General features: G+C 40.7%; 2 protein-coding genes across 2 annotated transcripts in view; one reads left to right on the forward strand and one right to left on the reverse strand.

Moving 5' to 3' along the window:
• Positions 1 to 9,860, forward strand: part of LOC138052434 (uncharacterized) — a 20,944-nt gene extending 11,084 nt beyond the window's left edge. Inside the window, exons 5-12 of the mRNA XM_068898929.1 lie at positions 574 to 657; positions 1,839 to 1,961; positions 2,497 to 2,622; positions 3,826 to 3,918; positions 5,366 to 5,403; positions 6,783 to 6,843; positions 8,225 to 8,610; positions 9,455 to 9,860. Of these exons, the coding sequence (XP_068755030.1) occupies positions 574 to 657; positions 1,839 to 1,961; positions 2,497 to 2,622; positions 3,826 to 3,918; positions 5,366 to 5,403; positions 6,783 to 6,843; positions 8,225 to 8,601 (902 nt within the window). The 3' untranslated portion in view covers positions 8,602 to 8,610; positions 9,455 to 9,860. The remainder of the gene's footprint in view (positions 1 to 573; positions 658 to 1,838; positions 1,962 to 2,496; positions 2,623 to 3,825; positions 3,919 to 5,365; positions 5,404 to 6,782; positions 6,844 to 8,224; positions 8,611 to 9,454) is intronic.
• A 1,157-nt stretch (positions 9,861 to 11,017) lies between these two features.
• Positions 11,018 to 17,500, reverse strand: part of LOC138052433 (cAMP and cAMP-inhibited cGMP 3',5'-cyclic phosphodiesterase 10A-like) — a 42,827-nt gene continuing 36,344 nt past the window's right edge. The window contains exons 24-26 of the mRNA XM_068898928.1: positions 15,061 to 15,141; positions 13,877 to 13,965; positions 11,018 to 11,721 (exon numbers count right to left, since the gene is read on the reverse strand). Coding sequence (XP_068755029.1) covers positions 11,604 to 11,721; positions 13,877 to 13,965; positions 15,061 to 15,141 — 288 coding nt within the window. The 3' untranslated portion in view covers positions 11,018 to 11,603. The remainder of the gene's footprint in view (positions 11,722 to 13,876; positions 13,966 to 15,060; positions 15,142 to 17,500) is intronic.

Raw genomic sequence — 17,500 nt, forward strand, 5'->3', positions numbered from 1 at the left:
TGTATACCACATCACGTGCATGCGTTTGGATACTCAGTGAAATATAGTATTCCATTCACCAGTGAGAGTATAATATACCACCAAGAAAAAATTAAGGGGGGGGGGGGGGGGGAAGATAGAGCACTCCCCATACATGCTCTTTTCCACAGGTAATATGTCTCGAGTTAATTTTAGATCGACTCCCACGCTGTACAGATCCCAAGGAGATTTGGCGACAGCCAATCATATGGCCGGAATGTGCCCACGGTCAGAGAACACATTCTCGCCATATGATTGGCTGTTCCCTAATTCTCTTGGAGTGTGTACAGCCTGAGAGTCGATCAAAAAATTACTTGAGACTATGAAAAAGGGCATGTATTAGGGATGCCCTTTCTTCCACCTTTATTTTCTCTTGATACCTTTTGATTAAAGTATGTCATTTTATCATATTAATTCTTACCGCAGGTGGTGTTTGATCGGATACCACTCCTCTTGGCCCCAATCATTCAAAGGCTGGTTAAATTTAGCTGGTCTCTTGAATAACTAGGGCCAAGTGCGGTTAGTCATAAAGCGACTGACATCGTTTTTTGTCAGGTTTATTTGAACAAGTCAAACGTGATGATCTGAACTTTGCGGTCATCATGGATGGTGTCATCGCCAGTGCAGAAGAGGGAGGACGTACGTATCTAAACCTCTTTGTAATAACCTTGTCAACCCATGCATTTTGCTGGGAATTAAAGGGGCTCTGACACAAAACTATCATGTAGCTCTAAGGCTTTAGAGTGCCCCTGTGATAACAAAAATATATATTCCGTTTTTCTTCAGATTTTGAAATTGTGTTTGCTTAACACCTGATTGAAAAAATTATGAGCTTTGATTTTTATCCAAAAGCCGTTTACTTTGATTGTAAGTTTTGGATTTCACAGTCCGCCATTACTCACGTTCAAAACTCACCGATTGGACCTCAGAGGGTTGGATCCAGGGAAAATTTCAGCGTGTGAATACAGCTTATTTTATATGCAAAACGCGAATTTAAAAGTCTGAAAGCTCAACGCTGTGGCGTACACACGCATTGCATTCTTAAACTGGTGAGCCTTTAACGTCATTTTCCCCTCAATCCAGCTCTCTCAAGATCTTAAAGTTAGTAATGACGGAGCGTTAAATAGAAAAATTCCAGTTAAACTAAACTGGTCACACACATGGTCGCCGGAGCACTTTAAGTTTCACTCGTTAGGTTTAAAAGTAATTGAGCATGTTTCGCGGGTATAGAATGGAATGTATAGTTGAAAACCCATTGGAAAATGCAGGGGCAAGAACACAGTTTTTCTCGCACGGAAAAAAAAAGGTATGACATGAGAACCCAGAAAGGAAGAGGCAACTACGAGTCATATAAGAGGCTATTTTAGTGAAATATCCGTTGTTAATGTAACAAAATTCTCTCACGTTGTATCGGCTCTTTCTTTTATATTAAATAGAAATTATATATGAAGTATATCATATGGAAACTGTGATCTAGATATACGGTAACAGCGAGATTATTCTTAACCAGTTGCTTGATTGAACTTCGTACTTGACTTCAGAGTGTTCGTTCCCGTGCCATTATCAAATTGTTTTCTCAAGCCGCACTGTTTGGGTACGGCTTATCTCTATGTTTTATGTGTTTAACTTTTCTTATTTGGCTCTCGTCCTTCACTCTGGGACCAGAAATCGAACTAGAAATAACGTGGGCCGTAACTAAAAAGTCATTTAAGAACAACTAACAACTGAACCTTGTAATTTCATAAAACAAAACTATTTATGATTTCCTGAATTGTACTTTACTGGCTCTACAATATTTGATTTCGTTTTGTTCGTCGTAGAGTTTCTCCAAGAATATTTCGCGGCGATTGATAAACACTATCTTCACAACGATCCAGTCATCAAGATTATTAACACTATTGGAACCCTGTATGCTGATGCAGCTTGCGATCTGGAGTTGGGTGGTATGTGGTGATAAAACTGTTATACTGTTAACGTCAGTGGAGGGTTTTCATGTGAGACTTCCTTTGCAGTAAGCAAAACTTTTATTATTAGGATTTGTGACCAATCAGGGACGTTTTATACCGAAGAAAATGCTGCATGGAAGGAAGTCATATGGAACGGTGCATTTCGACAGGTTCGGTCCGTACGGAATATTTTGGAACCAGCGTTGTAGGAGTTCCAAATGACAGATCCGACTGGTCGGAAATCGTTCCGGACCGAAAACCGTGTTATTGGGCATCCCATGGCGCCCTGTGTTCAGTGTGCTGTTGGGAGTCGCTCTTTGAAGTTTAGTAGTTGTGTTTTCTCGAAATTATCCTGCGACATCGACTCGAGTTTCTATTAAAAGAAAGTGTTTTAATGAACTGGATCTCGCGTTACAATTTGGAATTTGGTCTAACTGAAAATTATGGTCTCGGCCACTTGGGTTGTAACGCTTGGCACATGGAATTTGCGAAGATTCTTCTCTTTTTTTTCTTTTTTTTTTTTTTCTTTTAGGCTATTTGGCCGAAATTGAGAAGCAGGTCAACAAATCGGAACTGGAACGCCGGGACAACGAAGAGGGATTTTGTCCTAAACGCAGCTTTCAAGAGGTGGCTATGGGAGTCTCGTGTTCTTGCAGAGGTAATGCGAGGATAATGATTATTTGACTTCGTTGGCTGTGTCATGCATGGTAGTGCAGTTGATTTTGTGTAGTTTTACCACCGCTGGGGTGAACAGTTTTCAAAAACCCTGATTGCAATCTATTTTAATCTCCTTCAATTTTGCCCATCCCTCCCTCCTTTTGTACTTGTCATTTTATTCAAGCCTTCCTTCAATGTTTTAATTAGTTATTTTCACGTTGTTTGGCTTGATTTGGTTGCCAGTTCCTAGTCGCTGAATTTGGCTAAATTTCATGACCTCGGGAGATGATGGGTTCACACTTGGATTGAACAACTGTCACTTCAATTTTGAGCGATATTTTTTAGTTTTCTCAGACTTGTTTTGGTTTGTTTAATTTATTCTTATATCACGTAAACATAACCTGGGCCGAAAATCTGTTTTAAACTGAAAAGTGAATATAGCCGGACGGTCTAAGAGAACAATATTTCCAAGAAGAGATGTGAAAGTAATTGTAAGGTTTGCAGCCGTCTGCGAGGCCGGGTAGCTCTGTCTGTTAACATTACACACGCTGGCCTAGTGGTCATCATCAATCTGCGTCTCCCACCTCTGCCATGTGCGCTGAGTTTCAGTCGATCTCAGCTTGACTCGAGGGTTTTTCGACGAGTACTACGGTTTCCTCCCTAATCAAAATCGACTCACTGCGGTTTATATCTGGCCGTGGTGTTAGAGACATTGTAGAGGACGTCTTCTCCTATTCGCTATTTTCACCAATCCCATAATACAGTTCATTTTGAGGGTTTACTTGCCTTAAGAAGTAATATCCAGTTCACTGGAGAATGATAGAGTCCCAAGAGTAAATATGTAAAGAGCCCCCCCATATGTATTGCATTATGGGATGGGGGAAATAGTCTTTATCTCCCAAGATAAATACGAGAGTAATCTGGAAAAATAAATATCTTAAATAAGGCGAATTCAAGAAGTTGTATGGGAACAATCCTCACTACGTTAAAATGGCAGCCATCTTTTTGGGATGTCACGCAACACTCGTGGAGCGTTGCATGACATCACAAAAAACGTAGAAACACAACTCCTCTTCCGAAATACTAGAAGGAGCACACCTTTTGGTCCATAAATACGTGCGTATTAAAACAGGTAGAAAGGATGAGGGGTACTTGGCTTTTGATTTGAGTAAATTTATTGTTCTTATTGTTCTTTCGTCTTCAGCTGCCAAAGACGCGTTGAGCCAATATCATGGCGTAAGCCCAGAGTATAGATGCTGGCATCTGATGTTTAAAGACGGTTGCGGAAGTTTGGAAGGTAATTATATTAAAAGTTAATTGTCGACAATGTTACCATCTCCAGTGGTATTCTATCGCGCCATGTAAGGTTATCTGGGTGCCGACATGAAGAAAAGCTTGCTTTGGAATAAGCAATCGTTACACGAACGTCGCGGTTACACATGCGGCGGAATATATATTTTCTGGCTTGCTTCCTTGGTGGCTTGCTGGCTGGCAGTGTCTCTCGCTCGGCATGACTATTCCTGGGTGTGAAGGGTAGTGGGTAGGGGTTGGGGCGATAGGGTACAATAGCTGAAACAAACCAAATCTTTACAAAAATGCTAACCATAGGCCTTAAAGTGCCCCTGTGACCAAAAAATCAATTCATATTTTTCTTTGGATTTCAAAATTATGTTAACAAAACACTAAGTGACCCACGTTTTAAGCCTTGATTTCAAAAAAGCACCTCTTTATTTTAACTGTAATTTTCCTATTTAATGGTCCGCCATTACTAACATTATGTTCTTGAGAGAGCTGGATTGAGGAGAAAATGACGTCAAAGGCTCACTAGTTTAAGAATGCAATACGTGTGTACGCCGCACAATTAATATGCAGCACGGGGGTTTTGGGCTTTCAGACTTTTAAACTCACTGTTTGCATATATAATAAGCTGCGTTCACATGCTGAAATTTTAAGCTAGTGAGCCTCTGACGTCACTTTTCCCTGGATCCAACTCTCTGAGGTCCAATCGGTCAGTTTTGAACGTGAGTAATGGCGGACCGTGAAATCCAAAACTTACACTCTAAGTAAATGGCCTATGGATAAAAATCAAAGCTCAAAATTTTGCCAGTCAGGTGTTAAGCAAACACACTTTCAAAATCTGAAGGAAAAAAGGAAGTGGTTTTTTTTTTATCACAGCGGCACTTCAACATTATCTAAAGCATAGTTCTCACCCCCTCACCCCTACCCCTCATCCCCTACCCCCACCCCCGGAATAGTCATGCCGCTCTCTCTCACTTACTGTCCATTTAGTTACGTATACGTTATTGATTGATTGATTGCTTGATTGATTGATTTACTCTTTTTAGGGGAATAGTAGCTAGGGTAGAGGAATTTACTACCCGATCAGCTGCTCTCCCATAATCGTAAGCAACGTGGAAACGGCAGCTAGTTCGACGCCACAAAGGAATTAAGCGATGGAAAGTATCGTGCTGTCACCGGGTTTCATAATTCACTACAAATCCTTCTTTGACTTCCAGCCGCCACCTTTTCCCAGGCGCTAGACAACCCCGGCCATAGAAAAACTATAACTCCCCATGGAGATCCCGCATGGGGATGGGGAACTCAAATATCTTGGGCTTATCCAATTGTAGGTAATGCTAATAATTCACTTGGATAAGCTGAGTATGACAATATTACATATATATGAAGAAGAATCTAACAATATTATGAAAGATTAATTTCCTAATTTCCTTTGTCATTTCTAGTGGGTTTTGTCGCCAGCTTCGCGCTGCTTGGAAGGAAAGTAAGTCATTAATTAATGGGGTGTGATTGCTCTTGTTGATTTAAACAATGACGATGGATTGGTTTGATGAGGCCTTCTTTTACCACTTTGTTATGGAAAATGTGATGGGCGTTAATTAATAAATAAATAAATAAATTAATTATTTAATTAATTAACTAATTAATTAATTTTGTGCCCAAAAACTTGCGGTCCCACAACAAAGAGCGGAATACCGATTGCCCTAACTTACTTTTGCTTCGTCAATGACTTCCTTACGGTGGTATTCAGAAGTATCCATAACAACTTTAGAAGCAGCATAGAGAAATTTAATTCGTCAGAAAAATTTCTGTCTTCCGCTCGGAACATTAAACAAATCATTCGTCTATCAAAACAGGGAAATTACCACCCACTCAATTTCCCTGTCCTCATAGACGAGAATCCGTTGTCTTCAGCGATGTACGTACATTATAGACCTTATTCATAATTGGCGGTCACATTTATAATTATTTTGTCCACGTGCAAATTAGCCTACCAAGCCTCATTTTAAAGCAAGAATTCTTTTCAATTCACTGTATGGTATGGAGGCTTGGCAGGCTAATTTGCACTTCGACAAAAGAATTATAAATTGACCGCCATTTATGAATAAGGTCTATGACGTCGCATGAACTATTTATATTTCCAGATAAGTACGTCTATTTTAATAAGCGTCACGAAGTGTCCACCGGCTCTCTCTTTCGTGCCTGGTAATACAGACACGCAACTTCACCAAGTGTCTTCAAAAATATGCTCCTCAAGTTAAAATATGCAGCTGCATTTACACCACCCTAAGACTAACGCTAGCCCTGGCACTTAACGTATTGTTAGAAATAGATAGCAAATGCTTAGACTAAAGGGAACATTTCGAGTTGCAGATCAAAATTGGGCATGCATCGAATTGTATGCATCTCTGGACTTAAGTGAACAATTAATGGGTATGATTGCGGTAAAAAGCTCATTATACTTTGGCTTAAAGGGGCTATGTCACGTTATTTTAGGGTGTTAAGGGGAAATCTTTAGTCTTTCACGAGTTTAAAACCCTAAAATGGTGTTGTGCAATTTCTTTACTGATACAATTATTGTTACATCACAAATAAGATGATTTTGAGCAAAAACGACCTTTATCCAGGCGATTTTTCCTTAACTTGAAAAACGTCGGGACGACTTTTTTTCAAGATTACCCAAATGCAATCCGTTTCAATCTTGTCTATTTGTGTCCACCATGCTTCTCTTTCCTTTTGCTGTATTTCTTTTATGTTGTTCAACAGTTTTAGTCGGTTACTAGAATGTTTCCTTCTTCTTTTTGGGCATTTTGGATGTCATGCATTTTAAAGTTCTTTCATGCAAGAAACTTTCTGTTGTAGATAGTTGAAGTTTATACAGAAGGGTACCAGTTGATGGCGGAAGTACATAAGCACTCGAGTGGTAAGTGGTTTTTCATTTTTTAAACTCTAACCAGTAACACAAATGCATTAATAGTCATGCATCGATATGCTTAATCAATATATGACTTCAGTTGGGCACCTTCGAAGCATTGCATAAGTGACTTATTGGGTATTCAATGCAGTTACATAGCTAGTTCTTGTTGTTACGAGCGCTTTTGATTGGTTAAGTGACAGGGGATTAGGCACGCGCAAATTAAAAACAAAACTGAAGTTAATTTTTATGCCAAATTGGCAGGTCTCTGCATTCAATGACGTTGGCTTGGCCGGTCGACGAAATTTACCGTACCAAAATGTAATCATTTGTCTCGAAAATGATTTTTTTGAGTGGAATACGCGTCAATTCACCAGACTTCTGCGGTTTCAAACGATGAATGAAATGATAAGCGCTCGCACTACCGGATGTGAAGTGATTACTTTCGCTTAAATCAAACATGCAGACATCTGGTCACGCAGCAGATGATATGATGATCATCAGTGGCTGTTGTTCGATCAGGTCTGACCAACACCAGAGGAAGACGTAGTGCGGAGGGCCGCCTAATTTTCAAATGCAAAACTCTGCAGCCACGAGGTATAAACATAGGCTTCAGTTTATTTGAATGGTCCCTCCCAGTGCGCGCTTCAAATGTTGCTACATTTAAAAAATGACGCGCGCTCAATCAAACGGCATTTTCCGCTGATGAAGGGACAGTAGTTCCGAAACTTCTCTGTTTTAAATAACTTAAGCGATGGAGAACACTAGCAATTTTTAACTGATAATCATAATGTCGGTCTTTACGTGAAAAATCTCAGTCCTATCTTGGCCAACATGGTAAGCACTCAAATTCGGATTTTCCGGTAGAGATCTCATTGTCAGTAAATAAGTAGTCAACAATTAAATTTGCGTGGTTTACGGTTTATTCTCTGTTTCCGTGAAGGAAAAAGGCACAAAATATATCAAATATCGGCATTTGTCCAATTTTCTCCTCGGATCGACATAAACTTTTCTATCTGTTTTCTTTTTGTTGTTGTTCCTTAGTTCATTTAAAGGTATAATTGATTCTGACAACTAGCACACGAGGTTAAACTTCGAAATTTATTTTAAGATGATAAGCTGAAGCAATAATTGAACAAGGTTTTTCCGAAATTAAACGAAAAATGAAAGTGAATGATGGTTCTGTTCGTGGACTACTCCTTCGAAGCTCGCCATGCACAGGGACTGGAACCCAGTCGAAGGAAGAGAAATGCAGGAACAGGATCAGCTCAAAGCAAGGGAAATAAGCCGAGGCTAGTAGTAATAGTCGTGGTAGTGGTAGTAGTAATAGTAGTAATTATTTTTTGAAATTATAGGGTTCTTAGTATTATTATTTTTCTGTTATTGTCAGCTGCTATCCAACAGATGGTGTCGTTCTATCAACAAGGAGATTTTGATGCGGGCGACCTGTTGCTGGCCAAATTCGTATTGGGTGGATTGAGGTCAGCTTTTCTTGTTCAAGAAGCGATATTCAACTGCCCAGAATGTCCCGAACAAAGTGGAGAAGAAAGCGGTGAGCAAGGCGCCCACATTGGCGGCGAGGCAAGCGGCGAAGAAGGCGGCAAAAAAGGCGAGGGACAAGGCGGTGAGCAAGGCGGCGAGGGAGGCGGCCAGAAAAACGGCGGGCAAAAAAGCCAAGGGTACGGCACACAAAACGGCCGTCTACACGGACAAGGAAGCAACCTGCACCGCCTATTCAAACCACGCCGTTTTGACAGGATCGACTAAAGCAAAGGGGTGAGTTTTGTGCAAACTATTAGGGGTTTTAGCAACCTGTTGTCTTCAGTTGGGTTTTAAAATTTGTTTTTTATTTGAAATATGATTACTGTCCAACCAATAATAACAATCAATGATGAAATGATATATGAAATGGATCATATATGAACTGCGGATATGAAATCAAGTGAAGCTATATATGATCCTCGCTGTTGTGAACGCAATTTAAGTTTAATGTACAACTAATGAGACGGTAACTAATGAAGAGATGAAGTTTTTTTCCGATGTTGACAAGGGGATGATGATAATGAACTTTATTTGAGTACCAAGTCATCTGGAGCTGGGGCAATAACCGGGGACAATGAACTGGCGCGCAGTGGGTTTTGATGACTAAGATGTTCGCGTAAGCGGTCGGCCTGCATTTTCCTTCTTTCCACTATGTAGATCTTTTCCCCCAGTGTACAGGCCGTGCAATTTAATAGATGAGATTCGTAGAGATTCAAGTGAGACGTACGTTCGTGATTTTGACTGATGCCTTTTGTCCTGAGATTCTGTTGGTGCATGTTGCGACTGAAAAGACGAGTTTTTCATCGGGCTAGCTCGTTCGCACTTGAAGGTTCCTGGATGACCGTCAGATCCCAGCGCGGTCCTAACTGAAAGTAACCTAGTTTTTGCCGCGTATGAATGGCACAAGTAGTGGTAAGGGAAATTTTGGGCTAGTTTCGGGGTCTTTTGGGAAGAAATTTTAAAATGGAATGGAGATTTTCACTTGTTTCAGTGTAGGTAACTATGGAAATACAGATTTGCAGTGCACGCTGGTATGCAAAATGAAAGTTTTATGTGGACGAAACGTTTTTCTCCGCAGGTCCTCTGCTTGTTTAACGCGTACATCGCAACCAAGATCACAACGACAGATTTTGACAGAACTGTGCGACTCGAGTTTTACGCAATTTAGTCCGATGCAAGTGCGTAAATATGGATTGTTACATGGCACTAAGATGAACCTAATCTCACTTTTTCTTAATTTGGATTAATCTTTAGTCAAGCAAACAAGCAAGATTTCTGTTTAGTTGTTTTACCCTCTTTAATTTACGGCTTAGATCTTTACACTATTGAACTTTCTACTGTGTAGCTTCAAATCTTTGTAGTCTGCCAAAAAAGGACCCCAAGAGCAATTAACTAATTTTACAAACTTCTCCGTAAGGCACGAGCTAGTCAACAAAATTAAATTTTAGATTTCATCATTAATAAGAAATAAAAATTTTAACTGATGCTCTGGGCTTCAATTCTTGGTTTTCATTACTGTAATCAGCGGTTATGTTTTCTAAATGAAACGAAATAAAATGTTGAAAAAAGAATACAATTCCATCCCAAAGGTTAGTGACACTGAGAAGGTCGCGTTTTCTTTGTTACCAACATGGCCGCCGTCATGACGTCATGTAAAGTGTGTGCACAGTGACCTCGCCAAGGAATGGCAATTTAGGGAAGCGAACGATTGCCTTGTTTCTAATATCCTCGTATGAAAAGTTTGCTTTTGAATAAGGGGGTTTTTACATGAGACCGGTATGAGTTCGCTCCATACATTTCTTTTTATGCGTTTACATGTGACCTGCCTGGAAATGAACTAAGACCGGTCTGACTTCGTCTCGGTTGCTGGACCGAGACGAGAAACTCTCGCAACGGTCTGAGTTCGTACCGTTCTCATGTAAATGACAACAAATCTCAGACCGGGTCAAGAAATTTCAAGCCTGTATGCTCTTGGGTCAGCCATATATTTTTTAAAATAGACAAAACATATCATTTCTTCCCGAAACCAGGCGCCAAGCAGTTCGTCCCGATTTCATGTAAACGCCTGCAAAAAGTTCATACCGGTCTGATTTTGTCCCGGTGTCATGTAAATACCCCCTAAGAACAAAGAATGCAGTGCATATCAAATCAAAGTTCCACGTAATTCCATACCAGGAAACTCAGGAAAAACCGTAAAATTCCAGCGCTTTTGTCGTTGAGAGAAATGAATGAAAATGAGCATGCTAAAAGCTGGGTCGGACTAACAATGCGCACATTGCGGAGTCATAGAGCCCTCGTCAATAGGGCCGTTTATACGAGAGAAAATAAGCCGCGGCTAACTCTGGCCGCGGCTTACGTAAGCCGCGAAAGGAACTATTTATACGAGTATAAACTCCCCGGCCAGGATAAGCCGCGGCTTGAGAAAGCCGTGAACGTAGATTTTGTCCCATTTATACGGGGTGTTCGCGGCTTACGTAAGCCGCGGCCAGAGTTAGCCGCGGCTTACTTTCTCTCGTATAAACGGCCCTAATGTCACCTAAATAAGACATTCGAGGCACGAGAGGTGAACACAGAAAATCTTTAGTTGCGGGCACACGTTACTCATCCCATTTCCCTAAGCAATGTCAGAAAATACAATTCTGCTACCTCCACACGAGGAACAATTTTTTCATACAAATTTATTTTGTCTTAGTCACCTTTTTACAATGATTGCAAATAATCTGTCAGTCATTTCAGGTTTAGTTGCCAAATAATTTTGCACTGTATATATTTCTCTTTTCATTACAAATTTGCTTTTCGAAATGTACTCGCTGATAAAAGCTTTTTATATACAATAAATATACAGCAATGTTGGTTTAAAAAAATCAATTCTTGGACTGCCGAGTTTTCGCGAATGTTGAAAAAAGAAATCACAAAGACTTTAAGTACCCATTTCTTTCAAGTAAAGGAACACAGATCTTTCTACCATAAAAATTTCAACCTGCAATTGCTAAAAATGAAAATCACCCAATGTTTTCTAAAACTAAATGGTTGCACTTGAATAAATTCAGGACGAAAGCAAAGACAAAAAAAAAAAGATTGGCATTGAATTTTCAATTTACAAAGTTCGATTACACTGACTTGAACACAACAATCGTGTACATTTTCAATAGCACCAAAAAAAAGATCACTTCAAATGTTGATGCACAGGATTAATTAAATATTTCGTTCGAAAATTTTAAATTTACTCAATAATCGAAAAAAGAGAGGGATTCTCTTATCTCATTTTCCCCTGCAACAAAGAGTGAATTTGTATCGAGGACTTGCGACCGTGAAATACGGCGTTCCCAAGACACCACATTCAGACTGAAATATCAATAAAAAAAGCAATGAGAAGTGATCCTCGTACTTAGCTAGACAATTAAAGCCATTTTCGCTTTATGGACATCTGAAAAATTCAGGAGGCTGCAAAGGAATTCCAAGCCACGACCTCTGCTATTCCGGTGCAATGCTCTACAAACTGAGCTTTGAAGCCACAAAGCTGGGAGCAGGCTGGAGCCCGTCTGGAGCGTGCAACTTCCATACAGCGTCCGTGAAACGGCGTTTTCACAAGTAGGTTTATTTTTAGACTAGCCCTTCCCGCGAATTAGGTCAAAAAACAAAGGCAGTTCCTGTTCGGTGACCCTATGACGTCAGCTTAATTTCTTGTAATTGGTCATCGGGCTCCTGTGGGAGTCTCATTCGCGGGAAATTCAATCTAAAAATAAATCGGTCTGTGAAAACGCAGTTACACGAACACAGTAGAGTTCTAGGCTCCGGGTCATGGGTTCCTGGAGCAGGTCAATTTGTTGGGCTCATTTGTTTCCGTGAAGGACTTCAGTGATGGCAGTGAATGAGAAAAATAGGCCTTAATCAGAAGGCGGCCATGTTAATTCCGAGCGATTGAAAACTTCTGTTTTGCCCCACCGAAATTCGTTCCCAAACATTTCAATTAATGCGTAAGATGACTTTGTAAGTAGCTTGTGACACGAAGTCGTATTGTTAGCAGCTAATGAAATGCATTGCAAGTATAGTATTGTAAGTAGTGTACTGTATATGGCGTAGTGTAGTGCTCGTAGTGTAGTATAAAATAAAATAAATGGCCGTCGGGCGAATAAGGCCCATGTATCTTTGAAGTGCGGGCTATTTAATAATTATTATCATTGATTATTGATGGTAAATAGCCAACGAGGCGCTACGCGCCTCGTTGGCTATGACCGGTCTCATATCCAGCAAGCGCGAATAGAATAATTGTTTTATTAAATTCTTTTAACTCCACAAATTTGGAAGTACGAAATAGGAGCGAAAAAAGAGAGAAAATCCGAGCGAAATCGAAAAAAACTTGATGAAGATGCGATGTTGTGTAATACCTTGTGATCAGACAGAAGTAGGCTCATCACAGAAACATTTCTTGCCCTTTCGCGTACTTCTAAACGTCGGAATTGATCCAAAGTTTCTACGAAATTTTTTTTTTTTTTTTCATTTTTGGCTTTATTCAGAGAGAAATTTCACTTTCCGGCGAAAACGTCTTTAGCTTAGGAACGCTTAGCGGAATCATTTACCGGCATATAAGGTCAAACTAAGGTATATGAGCTGATAACCGAGATTGAGTGAACCAATCAGAGCATGCGAAATGCATTATCCGAGGTTGAGAATTTAATAAAGACGAATATACCTGAATTTCTCAGGTGTCTATAAAGTGACAATTGCTTAAATTGTGCAAATAAGTGTGAGGATCACTTCTCTAATTTCATAAAATCAAGAAAAAAACAATGTTAAGAAAACAAGCGAAACAATCAAAGGCAGTGTAATTGACTCATGTATCCCTGCATTAGCAAAGTGTGATTGAGCCTACTAAGAACGGAAGTAATCGAACATTATTTTCCGTCTGAAGGATATAACCAGGAGGGACACAACTCCTATACTAGCTCTACGCCGCGGCCAAGACCAATTAATGTTTAATGAGTTTCTTTAAAGGCCCGCCTTCAACCGACAGGCTTTTCGACAATGTGTTTTTGTTACGGAAATTTGCATCGCTTACCGTAGCTATCTGATTGGATGAATTTCAGCTTTGACGGGATTTTCATGCATGAAAATTGTTCCACGGCTCACCTTTGAAATAAGATCCAGGGCCCGGTTGTTCGAAAGTCGATTAACTTAATTCAGGATTAGCGTAAACTCTTGTTTCATGTTTTCAACTTTTTGGTGAAAGTTTCTTTTGTTTACTTTTGTTTTTCAAGATTGACTTCTTCTAATGTAAAACTTTGCCGAATATCAGTGTTGAACAGCATTTGGGAATAGAGAAATAAACTCCTTGGTTAATTTCTAATCAGGGAATAGCGTTAATCGGCTTTTGAACAACCGGGCCCAGATCGCATGAATGACGACTCTCAATCCAAAGGGTACTTATTCCCTCGACCAAATGTTCAGACGGCTAACAAGTTGGAAAAATACTACAATGTACTAGGAACAATTGACTTACTCGATAAAAGGTATCGTGTATTCCAGAACTGGAAGAACGCTGGCGAGAAGTGAGTAGCAGGGTTTTACAATTCCTTTGAGAAAGCCAACCTACATGCAACAGATTTGCTGGTGAACATCATGTTGACTGGACTTAAGATACCTCTTTGTGAGAGAGCAGGAGCTTGTCAAGGGGGCCGGGAGCCCCTATCTCAACTAATTATTTGAGCCAACCCTTTCCTGAGTAAATTTATATCTCACCAACACCCTGCAAAAGTTCTGCATTGTCTTAGGAAAAGGAAAGGAACTTTATTTAAGTGTCTTGTCGTTCTAGCGATGAAGCACTAATTGGGGACACTGTAAATTGAAATTAACAATAAACACAAATCGAGTCAAATGTTGGTTTTTGAGGGGAGGGGAAACCGGAGAACCCGGAGAAAACCTCTCGGTACAGAGTCGAGAACCAACAAACTCAACCCACATATGACGCCGAGTCTGGGAATCGAACCCGGGCCACATTGGTGGGAGGCGAGTGCTCTCACCACTGCGCCATCCCTGCACCCTTGCTTAAGTCACAGATGCTCCCAAAACGGAAGCAGGGTTTTAACACTCGCGATGTAAACTAAGTCATTTGAGTTAATGAAGAGCTCGCTTAAAAAAGACACTCGGTAGAACCGCAACTTAGAAGTAAAGAGGTCCTCTATGAGGAATGCCTTAATCCATGTTACGCGAGACAAGTTTTAACGCAACTTTGTTGCAACACTGATCGCAACATTTGCCAACGGGCTCCTGCTCGACAAATATGGCGGACAGTGTTCACGTGACTGTTGACGTGACTTATTTCGGTTCTCTGTGGTGCATTCTGGGACGTTGTTGCGTTAAAAGTTAAACGCGTGAGTGTGACACGCACGAACTCCAACAAAATTAGGTCAACCATGTTGCAGGTTTTTGAAAGCGATTAAAAAACCTGCAACATGTTGCCGCAACAAAATGTTGGGTTAAAAATCGCCCTGTGCGCCATGTTATGCGAGAGAACTTGCGCTAAAAGTCGGCTCGAATAGGAAATAATTGTTTCTGAGTAGTTTTGTTTTTTTTTCCCTGTTGTTTCCTTGTCTTCTCGCACATTTCTATACGAAGTAAAAGCCGTACTTAAAGAGCCCAGAACGCAATGCTACCGTGAATCACTGTGTATAAACAAGAACGAACCTGGCTTTGTGGAAGTTCACGTTGCTTTGCTCGATCCATCATTGCAATTGGACACAAACCCAGCTTCTTCTCCTCGTCTCCCTGTTAAACAAAGAGCTCAAAATTAGCCAGGAAAGTGTTCTCCAGAGCGTATCCTTCAGTGCTCATCGAACTTGACACTGCGGGAAAGACAGCAGGTAATCCCAAGTGAGAGACGCTAGCTGCTTAGCAACACGCCTAGAGGAGCTCAAATTTGCCTGTTGCGCACAATCTTACGTGAATTCGTTACGACTTTGACCAGTCCCGAAGTAGAACTGTGTTAACGTCACTGCCGTGTTTACAAATGGATGTGTTTACGATGCACACGCGACCAATTTGCATAACCTCGGCCATTACAATAAGTCACGGATAACGTTCTTCCCTGACCAATCCACAGGCCGAGAGGGGAGCAAGGCGTGCTTGGACGGGTTATGGCGGCAATCTTTGACAACGAACACGATAAGAACACCATAAATGTTCCGGACGCTATCACTTGTAAACGATAAGTGAATTATCGAGGCTCCTTCTAAAAGCAACACCTCCCGTCACATAAAAAGGACGACTTTGAAAGGCAAGAAGTAATGATTACAATCAAGTTTGTTTGAACAATGTCCAAAAAAGCGTATGCATCAGAGAGGGCCGTACTGGAGAATATTGGCCCGAGGTCGTGGCAGTACGGACCGAGCGCGACCGAGGGCCAATATTTCCCGCCGGGTACAGTCTCGAGCAAGGGACGTTAGTAAGTTGTTTATTACATGGTGTCGTTTCTTTGAGCTATTGGTGAATGTTCGTAAACTTTGTCTTCCATCGGCGATCTTTGAATGATGACCTTTTACATGTAAATCTAAATTTCGCTTGCTGAGATTGAAGAAAGTTAAATTCCGCTTCTTCAAAACTTTTTGTTTAATAGACCCTTCTCCAAAATGGCGCCGACCGAGGGAGGTCTGGAAACTGGGGGTATAGAGTATTTGCAACATGGCAGAAAGCGTGGAAGACGAAATGCAGCAGAACGCGAATTTCATTACAGATATTTTGGATTGCGCGAGCAAGTGGCTCGAAAACAAAAAGGGCAAGAGAAAAGGGGACAAGTACTACCTGGAAACTTACCTTGAGGACGTTAAATTATTGTTTTCAGCTGATTGTTGCGTCGTAAAAGCAAAATGTTATCGCTCGATGAGGAAGACGGAAGCTCCTCACTCTCTAAGAATTGTATTTGATAGCGGAGAAGTTGGCACACAGTCTGCCACTCAGTGTTCATGTAAAGCCGGAACAGGAAAATGCCAGCACTTAGCGGCATTATTTACCCATGTAATGGCAAAACTGCGCGATGATGACTCGCCAACTTCGCATCTACAGCAGTGGCATAGACCTCGAGGCCCTTCACTGGAACCACAGAGATGGTTTGAATCCGAGTTTGTAAAACCACGCATCGATCGCACACCTCGCGAAATGGCACCAAAGACTGTACAAGAGTATTTATATGATCCAAGACCCGTCGAGCAACGAATTATTACAGAGACAGATATTAAAAAACTTGGAGAGAATATCTCCGTTAACAACCCTACCACTTATGCTTCTTGGCTCCAATACTCGAATTCAGCAAACTACCAGTCTCTTCCATGGGGAAATTTCTTAGAGGGAAGTCCATTAGCAAATCAGTTAAGAGATGTCTATCCCCGTAGCGTAGTAGAGACTATTTATAGTGAAGACCTAGAGGCAGTGTTTGACTTCCCTGTACAAATAATTAGTTTACCAGAAGATGTAAGAAAAGGTCCACCACCTTCCCTTCCAGATGAAGAGAAAGCGTTTCTAGCAAACATTATTTTATCTCCAGAAAAGGCCATCGATATCGAAAAAAACACGAGAAGTCAGTCGAGCTGCTCTGCTTGGTATCAAGAGCGGGCATTCAGAATCACTGCCTCAAGATTTGGAGATGTTGTTTCTAGAAAAGCCCCAATTAATGACAAATTCTTACATAGTCTATTTGCACTAACAAAGGTGCAGACTCAGGCCATGAAATATGGATTAGATATGGAACCAACAGTTGTAAAAGAGTTTAAGGAGTTGACAGGACCTCAAGTAGAAGTTTTCAAATGTGGCTTACTGGTTCATCCTGATATTTACTGGATGGGATGCTCACCCGATGGAATTATTTATGATCCTAATGAAAATCCATCTGTTGGTATTCTGGAAATTAAGAGTCTTTTTTCATTGAGGGGAAAGTCCATTGATGAATGCTTAAACCTGAGGAGAGACCTTTGTATTTATAGAGACGAAAGTGGTGCTATAAGACTCAAACGTAACCACAAGTTTTTCTTTCAACTTCAAGGCCTAATGGGGATTTCTGGGTTGTTATGGAGCAAAATATGTATCCATTCAAAAGAGGGGTCACAAAATCTGTTTGTAGAAAAAATTGAGTTTG

The sequence above is a fragment of the Montipora capricornis genome, chromosome 6 (assembly GCF_036669925.1).
Source record: "Montipora capricornis isolate CH-2021 chromosome 6, ASM3666992v2, whole genome shotgun sequence".
Classification (NCBI taxonomy): domain Eukaryota; kingdom Metazoa; phylum Cnidaria; class Anthozoa; order Scleractinia; family Acroporidae; genus Montipora; species Montipora capricornis.